Source organism: Conger conger, chromosome 2 (genome assembly GCF_963514075.1).
Source record: "Conger conger chromosome 2, fConCon1.1, whole genome shotgun sequence".
Taxonomy (NCBI): Eukaryota; Metazoa; Chordata; class Actinopteri; order Anguilliformes; family Congridae; genus Conger; species Conger conger.
Window position 1 is genome coordinate 14270787 of NC_083761.1, and position 13233 is coordinate 14284019.

The window sequence follows — 13233 nt, forward strand, 5'->3', positions numbered from 1 at the left end:
CTCTGACCTAGGCCGAGGCAGCAGTCTGACCAACATTCATGCACAACAGCATTTAATATCCCATTTAACCTGCCCCCCCAAACCTTTGAAAATCAGATTTATCAAATCTGTCTATAGGAAGGGGAAATACAGCAGGCAAAAAATGTCAGTGTGTGTATTGCAAACAGGTTAAAAATTCACGGGGGTTTCAACCAATGCTTGTGCATTCTGTGGAACCCATGCACAGTTGAGGTGTTACAGAAGACATGCTAATACATGAACCTTTTCTAGGTTATCCAATGCTAAGATGCTTCTTACACCGCAGTACTTTACAGATTAGTCTGGCTGGTCCATCCTCAATTTCCAAGCTACAGGACAGGAGAGCTTGTCAATATAGTTATGAAGCTGCTTAGATTGGTGAGGGTATACAGAGCTGAGAAATAAAAACAGAACTAGCGGTAGAACAGTGTACTAGAGATTAAATGGTGTGGTGAAAGAACACTGGTGAACTTTCGAGACCATAAGCTTGGGGTTATCCACCTCACGTGATAACTGTCCGAATAATTTTCCACGCTCTTGGGACTGAAGCATCCTCCCCCACTGCGATACCTCTGCCCTCCTGCACCTGTCTAGAACCTTCCCTTCACATCTGGCCTTCCCTCGTGTTCGATCAATACCCGGTGGCCTTTTTTTGGCGTTGTCACGATAGATCACCGTTCAACGCTCCGGTCTCTCATTAGCCCACGCCCACATCTCCGCCACTGCCGTCTTCACCTTTGTCTCAAGTGACACTGCGGTTGTTCAAGGGGACCTTCAAAGTGGCCTGGTGTCATCTATCAGTGCCCCCACCCCCACCCCCACCGTCATCCTCCTCCACACTACAGCCATTTAGTTCCGCCTTCAGCTGTAGCTCTCCATAAGCGTAGAAGGATATGTAACTAAGGCCTGACAGCTAATCTATAGCCCGGTCCAGCCTGTGACCTCCAACCCTGCCTCATCCCCTCCGTCAGCGCGCTGGGGTAATGGGTAGAAGGCTTTTGTCCACGTCACGGCACTCGCCACCGTCGCTCACATACACAGGAGCTCGAAGGAAGATAATAAGACGTTAATAGCGATTACCACTGTATGACCGGGAGCATGCCGTGTTTTAAAGCAAGGCCACAGCTCCCAGGAGGAGAGGGGGCGGTTTAAATGCACATAGCAGGGCTCCGTTATCCAACGGCACTTCAGTTTATGTGCTTTGGCAATACACAGGATTGTCCTCTTTTAAAGTAAGCTTTCAGGTCCATAACTTTATTAATTTATTGTGAAACTAATGCCTGGATGAGTGGAGTCATGTTTAAAGCTTCAACTGAAACACATCGTGAAATTGCTGAGACAAGATAAATACTGAGGAAATGGTCCCCAACACTGACTTGATTTATTTTCATTATAGTGAAAAGAACACACACATAATTCACTGTATGTCACCATAATTCTCTATATAATTAAGTATATTTGCAGCTTCAAGAGAATGTATAGGGTATGTGCTCATCACTGGGTGCATGTGTGTCAGCATGTGTGTTTATTATACAGTAGATCTGCAGACTGCTTTCTGCTACACGTACACACACAGACACAAGTACATTCACGCATGCACACACACACACACACACACACACACGGTCATACCTTTGATGAATTGAAGTACAAAATTATGTGAGATAACAGGCAACTTTGCATGCTTGCAAATAAATAAAACTGTTACATGTGATATCATCAACACTGCACAGAGCATATTCTTGTTCAGAGCATATAAGATGTTTCTTTTTTCTTGAAAATCCCCCCAAAACACAATATTACAGCACTAGAGCTGCAACCCACAATTTGGAGCTAACCGGGCTGACTGTGGATGGACATCCACAGGTGACACCCCTCCATCTTGGGACGGAAGATTCCTGTCATTAAGGTATACATTAGCAATTCCTCTAGTAGATCAGCCATTACAGCCATTGTGCACTCAAAACGTGTTGAAAGTTATACTGGTCAGTTAAAACTGATTGTGTTTCAGTTTTCATGGGGAAAGTTCACTCACAGCAAGCAGACTGCAACATATTCCCCTGTCTTCATAAATTAGAGCCCTTGGTCTTCATTTGCGTGACAACTCAATGATGCAGAGAGAATGAGAATTTAACTCCATTTCGCTTGTGCTATACAACATGTCATGGATCAAACAAAAGAGAAAGAGAGCAGCTTTTCCTTAGCAAAAAAGAAATCAGAGGTAGAAATAATTATAAACAAGAAGTTAAGTTGAGGTGAAATCTAGTCATGCAATTTTCCCACCAGTTGCTACTTATGTAGATGAGAGACCCTGCTGTTCTTTGCCAAAAGCATGTTGTAAGCAATAAAATAAAAGCAGTTTCCCCCCACTGTGGCGACAGAGAGAAAGTCAGGACAGATATTAAAATAAGCTTATCTCCAGACAAACAGGAGATAATGGGCCATTTCTCTCTTGGACAAATCAGGCAACTGCCTGCACTGTGATGAACAAGTGTGGGAAGAAAGGCCTTCATTCTCCAAGGCCTCAGAGGAGGACAAACACAGCGGCCTGTTAACACATAAGGGCAAACCCAGAAGGTCTCTCTCTCAGAAACCAGAATGCTATAAGGCTCATTTTGCTTTGCAAAATCTTAGTGCTATTTCCAAATTTCCAAACAACCAAGAAACTCTAATTCTGTCCAAATATCCCATGCTGTAAAACACAGCTCAAGCTATGTTAACCAGCTAGACTAGCTCCATACTCAACATGGTTTGACCAGCTTAAGCTATGTTTTGAAACAGTTGGTATACGGTATTTCATGCTGGTCATAGCTGGATTGTACACCAGGGCCTACATTGGTCACTGTTAATGTGCACCGTATCCATATCAGCCCCAATCAAGCATTTAAATGATGCCACAAAATGGAGGTTTCAGTTGTAATTTAACATTTAGGCCGAGTCAAGGTAGCACGACTACTTATGGCGGATTAAACCCAAGTTGTCCCAGCGGGACTTCCAGGGTCATTCCAGTCTCTTCACAGACAATAAGCAAAGATATTACCTTTTAAAAGGTGACACCCCCATGTGTCTCTCCCAGCAACCTCCCCCCAAGTCCTTCTTTATCAGAGCAAAATATCCCCAGCCATACACAGCTCCCTACAAACTCCCTTACAGTGGAGTTACTAATACTGACTCCGTATTCATGTCTGCCTTACTCTTACACAATAAAGCCAGTCATTTATTCAGAAATCTACCCTGCTGAACTGAAAGCCACAAAAGAACTATAATGCAATGAATAAAAAATTAAACTCTGAATTACCAAACTGTCACACAGAGATAATCTCAAGTGAGACTCTGGCAACTCACGCCCCAGTTTGGAAATCAGTGATGTAGATAATTGTCCTTTCATTGTGACTACGAGACAGAATCATTTAATTCAATTCAGTCCATTATATAAATGTCAAATTCTGTTGCAAGTAAGCTTCCATATGCGCAAACTGAGATTTTGCACTCCCACCAGGCGGAAAAAACCATGCAAAAATATGTCCAGTGTAGTTTCAGCCTAAACGAATGTTCTCTGAGGAAAAAGATATTTTAAGAAGCAGAATTGAAGTGGTTTCTGTGGTGGAAACAATCATAGCAGAGGGTGCAACTTTGAGTTGAACACTAGAGAGGTTCAGTCGAATATCCCCCTTGGGGATCCCTGGGATCCCCCCTCAATACATACCGTTTATATTGTTTTGCATGAACGGTATTAATTGGCTCTTTCTATAGCAAAGCACACTGATCTAGGCCTATATATCCCCAGCTTAAAAATCCCATTTAAACCTGAATTACTTTGAATAGCTGTTAAAACATAAATTGAGAACCACAACTCTTCTCTCAGTGCGTAATGCTACCAGACTTTCATGTATGGTAGCATTACACATAACATTACATATAACCATGGGCCAATAATTCGCATTACTGAGAGTGCACTGTTAACATTTCATTTTCATGCTGCATAACAGGATGGTCTCATATCAAAAAAATGGGCTCACTGCTCTATAATTCAAGAAAATGGGACTCTACTTTTTTCTATGTAGCTATGGAGTTTCCCTCGAGGTATTTTACTGGGTATTAAAAAAAAATTATCAAGCATATTTTGTCTCTTCACTAATGACCATTAAAATGGGAAGAATTTTGATGATGAGTGGTTAATTTGTTGACAATTTATGACAGCACATTTCTTCATCATAACATTTTATATTGGGGGATGAGGGGTTGGATTGCCTAGTTACGATTATCGAAGGGGTGGCAACCCAGTATATTGTAAAAAGCTGCCATATTGGACCTTCTGGCCCATTAGTATTCAAAAAAGGTAACTCATCATGCCCAAAACAGCTGTTTTATTTTTGATAAAGAAACCACATATTTCCCCAGCATCTGTACAATTTCTGCATGGAACCAAGGCACTGAGAAAGAAATAATAAGTGGCTTGCAGGAACGCAAAGTCCATTTTCTAAGCCCAGAAGAAGTACTTTAAACCAATACTCATTAAACTGCTTTAACCTGTCATACAATCACCTGCGGGACTACATCACAGCTAATGCTCCATTACAAATGCACATTGTCACAACTCACTTCCCACCAAGACAAGCAGACTGAAGTGATACAAACTCAACAAAGGGAATATTCAGACATTATGGAGGGAAAGCCCAGGGTGTCTCCGTTTCACACAGACAAACATGGCAACATATCCCTCCTCACACCTGTAAAGGAATTGCTGATGCTCAAATGCTGTCAAACCGCCTTGCAATTCTCCTTTTGAAGCAACAGAGGGAAGAGATCTATTTCATAATAGGGCACCTTGCTGTGAACCCATGCTGAACACCATCTGTTAGATTACCGGCTCCACCCCAGTTGAAGAGCTGGGGGAGATCAAGGAAAGGGAGAAAGATGCCAGTACAACAAGAAGACTTCTCATTAGTGTTCAAGTTGTGAATCCTACGTCCCCAGAGAGTAGATTTTAAGCGCCTGCAGACTCTAATACCTTTTGCTGCAATCTGAGGAATACAATTAGGCATTCAATTAGGATTTCACTGAGTGATGAGAACGGTCTGTGAGCCCACCAAAAGAACATTAGCGAGCTGCTATTCCTTAGTTTCATTACATCAAAACAGTGAGCTCTCTTTTGAGCTTGAGTGATTAGTTAATCACTGAATGCCTTATATCAGTGAACACGGCCTACACTGCTGACTCAACCTGCGGCTTAATGAGCACTTTGGGGTGTGGCCCATCTTGCATGCAGCAAAAGCTGAACTTGCTCAAGAAATGGTTGCTTGAGACTGGTCATTTTAGAAAGAAATATGTGAAAAGATCATTTGGGCCAATTATGCCACTCCCACATATGCCGGCCAAATTTAGCAGGACCGGGCCAGGAACCCCGGTCCTCAGTGTGCAACTGCATCAAACTGATGCCTTCATCAAGGTCCCATGCTTTAGCTGTGATTGATTGATTTTTTTATGTATACTTATAATGACCTATCAAGTATTAATTGAACCTCCCGGGGTAAAAACTAAGGAAATTGATCAGAAAAATTGATCAACAATGTTTTAAGTGAAACGTTTGCATTTGCTGAAAGCCTCAAAAGACAGGAAATTAAATAGATCAGCCCTAACGCTATCATCAGCCAGCTGTACATAATATAACTAATGCGGCAGTTTGGTTTACTTAGCTTTACAATAAATATTTAAATTCAGGTCGATTAGAAGCACTGGAAATCCAATACATACCATTTGGACTTTCCTCGTCAATCGCTACTATGGTGGCAGGTGGACCTGTCCGGGAAAGCTTGCACTCTGGAAACCAAGGACAAAGGGAAAACTGAGAACATTTCATTGAATTTGAACCAAAAGCATACACTAACAACTAATGGCACAGTGGAACACTGTTCATGCTGGCTTTTGTTCCACTAACACTCTGTATTAACAAGGTTGATTACAGTTGCTGATTTGACATAAAATTACAATTACTTGCTGTGGGTCCTTGGGGACTGAAGTGCGTTGTAGACGAAGTCATGATTTTTTGTCATTTCCACTGTGCTCCTCTTTGCCCCTTTCGGCAATGCCATAAAGCAGATTAGTAATCCACCTAATCGATTAAGACTAATTCGCTATCCACTTAACGGGTTTGGGATCTATGATTTCAAGTCAATAAAAATGCATTAAAAAAGCAGATGGAACCAAAGCCAGTGTACTCAGTGTACTCCCTGGCCCTGAGCTAAGTATAGACTGTACATACTGCTTCATTTGCTCTACACCACTTCATATTCAACTTATTTCAAGCAACACTACTAGACACAGTACACGTACCACCAAGTGACCATCAGATGCATGGCTTTAGACACAAGCACCATGGAGACAACTAAAGCAGTGCACAGATAGTAGCAACGGTAGCTGCCACACACGATGATAAGGTGCTCGGGAGCGGGGGCAGAGACGGCAGGGGCAGCAGGGGTTGTGGAACGCTGTGGCCAGTTCACATGACAAGAGGGTGCTGGAGAGGAAAATATTGATGGTCTTACCCTCGTAATGCCAGTCTGCGGCCAAGAATTAGTGTCATCAGCACAGTGGAGAACAGAGTGATGAAAGAAAAGAAAAGCATGAAATAGTTTTACCCTCCAAGGTTTAGGTAAAATAAAAGAGCCACAGAGAAATGCACAAGTCTTCAGAATTAGAAAAGAAAAACACATTTTGTTTGTTTTAGAGGTTACAAGTATAAGGTATCAGTCCCATTGCATTTCCAACAAATTCATATTTATATGATACTTAGAAATTCATACTGTAAATCATGGTATGTCTGAAAACTCTAGATAGAGATTTAGATACAGTATTACCCAAATGTTTAACCTGCTATAAATGTAAAATAACTGTAAAATAACATTGCAATATTGGATATGCAATTCCTTATACCATATGTATACCTTACGAATATTGTTACCAAAAAACAAGCTAAGCTTAAAATGAAATACAGACTCAACTGATGTTATGTGCTACCATCTGTGTTAGCAGTGTGCATGCCTTTAAAACCAGTTGCCAAAATCTGATGATACATCAGGTGGCATTCCATTGGCTTTGTTCATTTGTGAAGCATGTACCTTTCATAAAGTTAAATCTATTTCAGTTGCCCATGGGAAAGTAGAGTTTAGTTATGCAACTACCGTGTGAATTTTGCAGCTTCAGTATGTCACAGGAAAGGTTTTTAAAAAGTACAGGGGGCGGGTGATTTAAATACATTGAGCTGTGCACAGTTCTGTTCACATCTCCACATTGTACACCACCTAGTAGGGGAAATCCTGGATTAGATTAATTCAAACTACATTCAGTCGAGCTGTGTGTGGCGGCCTTTAGGTACATGAGATAAATACTTTACAGAAGTGATGCGCATAATGGCTTCATCTGCAGTCAGGGAGTGAATGGAAACACCAGCAAAAAGAGCTCTCAAACTAAATACATCAGTAAAACAATGGTGTGTTGTCGGCGCATAGGAAAAAATTAAGTTCAGCACTCAGTGAGGAATCAAATTAATAGTCTGGATAAATCAGGTTTTGCTGAACTCAAAATATACTCTGAGATATGAATCACAGAAATTATTGATTTTCAGCCTGAGTGAAATTGAGGGGGTTTTATGTTGTGTTTTAACCTCAAAAATACTTTCATTCCCAGCCAAGCAACTAATGCAGTTAAACAAAATGTATTGGGGTTGGTAGGGTTCACATGGATGGGATATTGCAGCATAGTAACTGTTTTAACCCATCTCCTGGCAACCAGGAAAGCTGATGCACCGAAGTCAATAGAGAGAGGACTATTCATTACCAGTGAACACTCTTTTTCAGTCCACTGATCCAACTCCAGCGCTTTGGACATAAAACCCTTTACAGAAAATGAATGGGTGCTTATTGAAGGGAAGACGACATAGAATAAATCACACAAAACCATCACTATGACTATACGACTCGCGCAGCAGCATAGATCAGGATTGAGAAAACGAGCCCCCTCTCGCAGCGCGACACCATCTGAAATTAAAACAAGAATATGCACTTTCACGCGTCATGGCCGTCCGCAGGAGCATGGCTGCCCATATCCCACACATCTGCGGCAAAGTTTTGTTAGAATTCAGCCATCTTCAACAGAAATGCTCTCCTGGTCCAGAATTTCATTTCCGGTTTCCAAACCAGAGGCATGCCTAGTTTCTCTGACTCAGGCCCCGGCAGTTTAAGGTGGATTACAACATCATGTTGTGTCTGGCACATGAATAAACAAGATGCCTAACAACGAATGAATTTGCATTGATTATCCACCGCAGCCCCTCTGCAATCTGCTGCCCATGAATGAGTAATTACCGACAGAGGTGTCATGTTACATGACACCAGACACACTGACACCCAAAACCTCCAACTGCCTGGGTTTCCAGAAGATTGTGTTTTGTCTTCTCTGCAGTGTCTCCCTAGTAACAGTTGCCAAGTGGCAACAAACAGATACTGAAACTATCAAATATGCATGTGGGTGAGTTCTTCACGCTACTAAATGTTTTGAATGAAATGTTAAAACAAACAAAAACAAACAAACAAGGTCGTTTCTGGGTCAGGCCTACTTACAGGTATAGGCCCTTTTTATTATCATCACCATCATTGGTGAAACAGAGAAATTGTAATTACATTGTGGGTCAGGGGAGGGGGTTGTAGATATTAATATTTCTAATATATATATATAATATATAATATATGACAAATTGTATATGTACTGACCACAAATAATAAATCAAACACCGAAAGACCTAGTAGTCACATAATCAATCAAACCCATTTTCTTCAACCATACCCCTCTATCATATACCATTTTCTAGGCATTTGTTACTGAGGTACATGTATACCAGAATGGAAACTGAGCCAAGATAGAAACATGTGGACAACAAACTGGGGTGAAATTAATTTCAATCCTCCAACTACAAAAAAAAGTTGCACATCAGCGTTCCTCTTGTGTGCTGAGGGCCCATGAGGGGATAATCGCATATGACTGCTCTGTGCTTTTTGGAAAGCTGTATACGTTGGGTTTGCAGTGCAGTTGCTGTTGCATTCTCCCCTGTCAAATTGTTCTTGAAGATATTCTGAATAGGCATGTCTGTGAAATAAACAGATGCAAAGCAATTGTGCTAACACAATGTCATCCTGTGTGAAGAACCCATTAATAATGGAGCATTACTAGGTTTCAGCAATACCCTTAGGCACACATGGTGAGGGCATATTAAAGACTCATTCTCTCACGCCATCTCTCTCTCTCTCCCTTCCTACAGTATGTATGTGTCGGTGCGTTTGTATGTGTGTGTGTGTATCTGTTTATGCGTGTACATGTGTGTGTGCGTGTATGTCTGTGCATGTGTATGTGTGCGTATGTCTTGTCATTTTCTTCACTTCACTTACAGTAGAAACCTGTTCTCATTAGCGTTGTGCAGAGTCGTACATGTAGATGGAAGACAAAACTATTCCTGGAAGTGGCAAGTCACCTGCGATGCGGCTAAATGGCTGTGAAACGCAGCGAGAAAGTTAGTGTGCGCGCATTATTCAAAGCTACTCATCCGTTTACGCATCAGACAATCCATCTGCTCACCTGCCAGACTTCAGACAGCGCTGGAAATCTGAGGGTACAGGGAGGATCGCGAGAGCAGATGAGTCCCCCCACTGCAGACGCCAATCCATCAGGAAGCGTACAAGAAGCGCGACGTGGGGAAAAACAGCCCATCCCTCAGGCCAGCGGCCCATCAGAAATGCAGCCTTGACTGTCCAGTGTGTCCACAATTCAAATCACACCATATTGGTGGTAGAGAGTGGGATGGGTTTCTGAATGCACATTTCAATGCATTACATTTGACTAAAAGGGAGAAGTCAAGGTCTTTTGATAGTGATGCATGTTGATTGAGTGCTACAGAGTACAATGCAAACTTTTACAAGTTTCAAACCGATAGCTTTAGACCAATTTTATATAAAGCTATTATTTTGAAATGAAGATTAATACAAACTGTGAAAGGGGAAATAAGTAGTGCGGTGATGAAAATGATTGCTACTATTTTATTCATCAGTAGTAGCAGTTTATATGATGTTAAATGTAACTATGACTTCATCTCTCTCCAGAAAAACAAGTACTGTCCCGGGGAACAGAATGACCCTCAAAGACATACATGTTGTTATAAAATGATTACCAAGAAAATTGACCATCATTTATACTTCACCAACTGTATAATTTAGTAGTCAGAAAACCTCCCTATTAGCTCTCAACCGCACCGGCAGTGTCTCTGCTGTCATCTGTTTGATACCCGAACGGACCAAGATAATAGAGAGAATGGTAAAAGAGGAAGAGAGCAGCAGAGCGGATGTCTGATGTCCTGAAACAATCACTCTGCAGTCTTCTGCATTGGATAACCTGACAGAGAGATCCCCAGACTGGAGTAATGCCACAGAGTAATCGCCTCAGAAATCAATACACAACAGTAAGCCTGGTGGAACGCCCAAAGCCAAAGCCTGAGAAACAGATGTTACTCTACCGGACCGGGACAGCATTGGAAGCGAACGCCGATGTTCATTTTCATATCCGGCCGAATAGGGTGAATAGTAGCAACCACAACGTCTGACTCACGAGGTGTTTGATTTCGGGGAAACCGTGGTCTCCGATTATGGGAAAACTGGATGCGCTGTGGTGCCATCGCCCGTACATGACTAACCCTAATGCCATGTCAGGATTACAGTATCTCTACACAAAGGTCCCCAGCAGAGCTTTGTCCAAAGTAACCCCTCCCCTGCTGAGCTCAGGTAAAACCCTGAGTACCAAAATCTGTGTAAAACTGCGTTCATCCCCAGAATTCCCAGCTCCCCTTTCTGCTTCTTACCATCTCTCGCTGCTTTTGTTTGGGTCTTACAGTTGTAGACATTTCTACAACTCCTCACTGGATTTCTGCTGCCACTAATAAACACCTCTGTAGCCTTTCTGTCAACGGTCTAACAGTCTAATCCCCAAGGCATTTGCAGGCCTTAATCTTACCCTGATAATACGGTCAGGCTATTAGGAATATTTTACAGGAAACACTACATACTCAAGTGTCCTTTTTTCAATCTATAAATTGGCTCACATTTCTGTTTTTTTTTTTTCAGCCAACAAAGACAGGAGTGAAATGACTTTGTGAGCTTTGCAAGGAACCAGATTAATTCCCGCACCAGGATGTAAACATCTATACAACATCTTGCTGATTACATTTCATTACCCAAGCCAACTGCGCTGCTTAATTGTAGTCTTTCAAAGTCTGAAAGTATACTGCTGTTGTGCTCTATTAATCCCAGGCAACAAGGGCACAATAAAGACTTCTACCTGCATTCTACCTAAAATGTGTGCACGTGTGTGTGTGTGTTTGAGAGTGTGTGTGTGTGTGTGTGTGTGTGAGTGCATGCGAGTGTGTTAAATATAGACATTACAATCTGTGAAAAACAACCACGGTATACTGGACACTGAATAGTTTCTAGGACTATTTCATTTTATATACTTTATTGTATTTTATGACTTTGTAGTTTGCAATGAAATTTTTTTTTCTATAGTCAAGGAATTGATGCTGTGACGTGCAGTGCTTCGATTGGTATACTGTCAATGTTATGACAGTACAGACAGTTAATAAATGTTAATAAATCAAAAGGAGCTGAAGTCATCTATTGGCGGGGCCTTTTCTTCTTTATAACAAATGTATTCTCATTTTTCCAAGTTAAAAAAAAAGTTTCGCTTTATTTGTTTCCATAAAACAAAGCAAAGCATTGTTAAACTGCTTAATCACACAGTAAAGTTACGCTGCACTTATGAAAGAGTGGACTGATGTACAGTACTGTGCAAAAACCTTAGGCACCTGTATAACATTCTGTACAGAAAAGATTCTTTCAAAAATAATTCAATGAAAGGTCCTAAATAAAAGCACTATTTACATTACATTTTAGTAAAAAAAAACTGAAAAACTGTGACCACCCTTCGGCGTTAAAACGGCATCACTTCTCTGAGATAGCCAATGCTGTCCTGCCGTTCTATAAGAGAATCAGAAGGGAGGTTGTTGCAAGTATGTTGGAGAACTTGCCACAGTTCTTCTGTAGACTTTGGTTGGTTCCTTGCTTCTGATCTCAGACAGGCTTGATCAAGTTTTTATATAAAAAGTAGTCAATTGCTTACAGTAATATGTTACAAAAATGTCTCTGTAAAATTAAATCTTTTGGAAAAGGAATATTTGGAAATCTCAAATGTGTTATTTTATACTAACACACAAAAAAATTATCATATATATAATAAAGTCTAGGGTGCCTGACTTCTGCACAGTACTGTACATGGAATGTTCAACCAAGGCAGACTGCTGTAGTATATGAGGGCAACATAACAAAATACTTTTAAATCCCAAACGACTGTCCAAATATCCAGTGCATGCACTTCCCCTAAATGTGTAATACTTAAATCATTAACTCAATCAGCGATGTGAATACGTATCAAGTTTTCTTTTGAGCACATCTTAAAATTGACAGCTCCTCATACAATAAGCATCATATATCATTCCACGACGAAGGCATGAATGATGTGATATCTACCGCCTATACGTGGCACAATGAGTTGATCATCAAGGCCTTGGAAAGAATAACATAAATCACAGGCATGGTCAAAGATCTCCACCATACCTTATAGGGGGATGAGCCTGAAGGGAATTGGTGTGAATACCTGCTAACCTGCCTCACCATTTGTAGGATTGGATTTCCATGAATCACGTCCCCTGCTCTCCCCTAAGGGGCTTTTCCACACACACAACTCCACAGTGCCTGATTTGAGCCAGGCTCAAAATGTCTCCTCCGCAATGAAAGGCTGCACGCAGAGCACGAAGCACTGGGGCTGACACCAGGCTGTTCGGCGGTAATCAGAAATGTTGTGCCGCGGCCTTTTTAAGAGAGTTGCTTGAAAGATCAAAACTCTTATTTTGCTCTTCAGAAACACGTATTGAGTGGAAGGTAAGAGGTGCACAAGTCTCAATGAGGCAGTTGGAGAAGGGCCCGGTTGACTCTAGACATATCTGAACACCAACGGGTTACAGCAGCCAAAGCTGAATGAGATCGGGTAACCTGGCCTGTCAGTGAAGGGAAAATCAACCTTCAGAGGGTGAAAATTAGCCTCGGAGTAATCATTAAAGGTAGC

General features: G+C 41.4%; 1 protein-coding gene across 1 annotated transcript in view; it reads right to left on the minus strand.

Annotated features, from left to right (window-relative positions):
* Positions 1–13233, minus strand: part of pcdh15b (protocadherin-related 15b) — a 158040-nt gene that overhangs the window by 121509 nt on the left and 23298 nt on the right. The window contains exons 3-4 of the mRNA XM_061231247.1: positions 6564–6578; positions 5773–5838 (exon numbers count right to left, since the gene is read on the minus strand). Coding sequence (XP_061087231.1) covers positions 5773–5838; positions 6564–6578 — 81 coding nt within the window. The remainder of the gene's footprint in view (positions 1–5772; positions 5839–6563; positions 6579–13233) is intronic.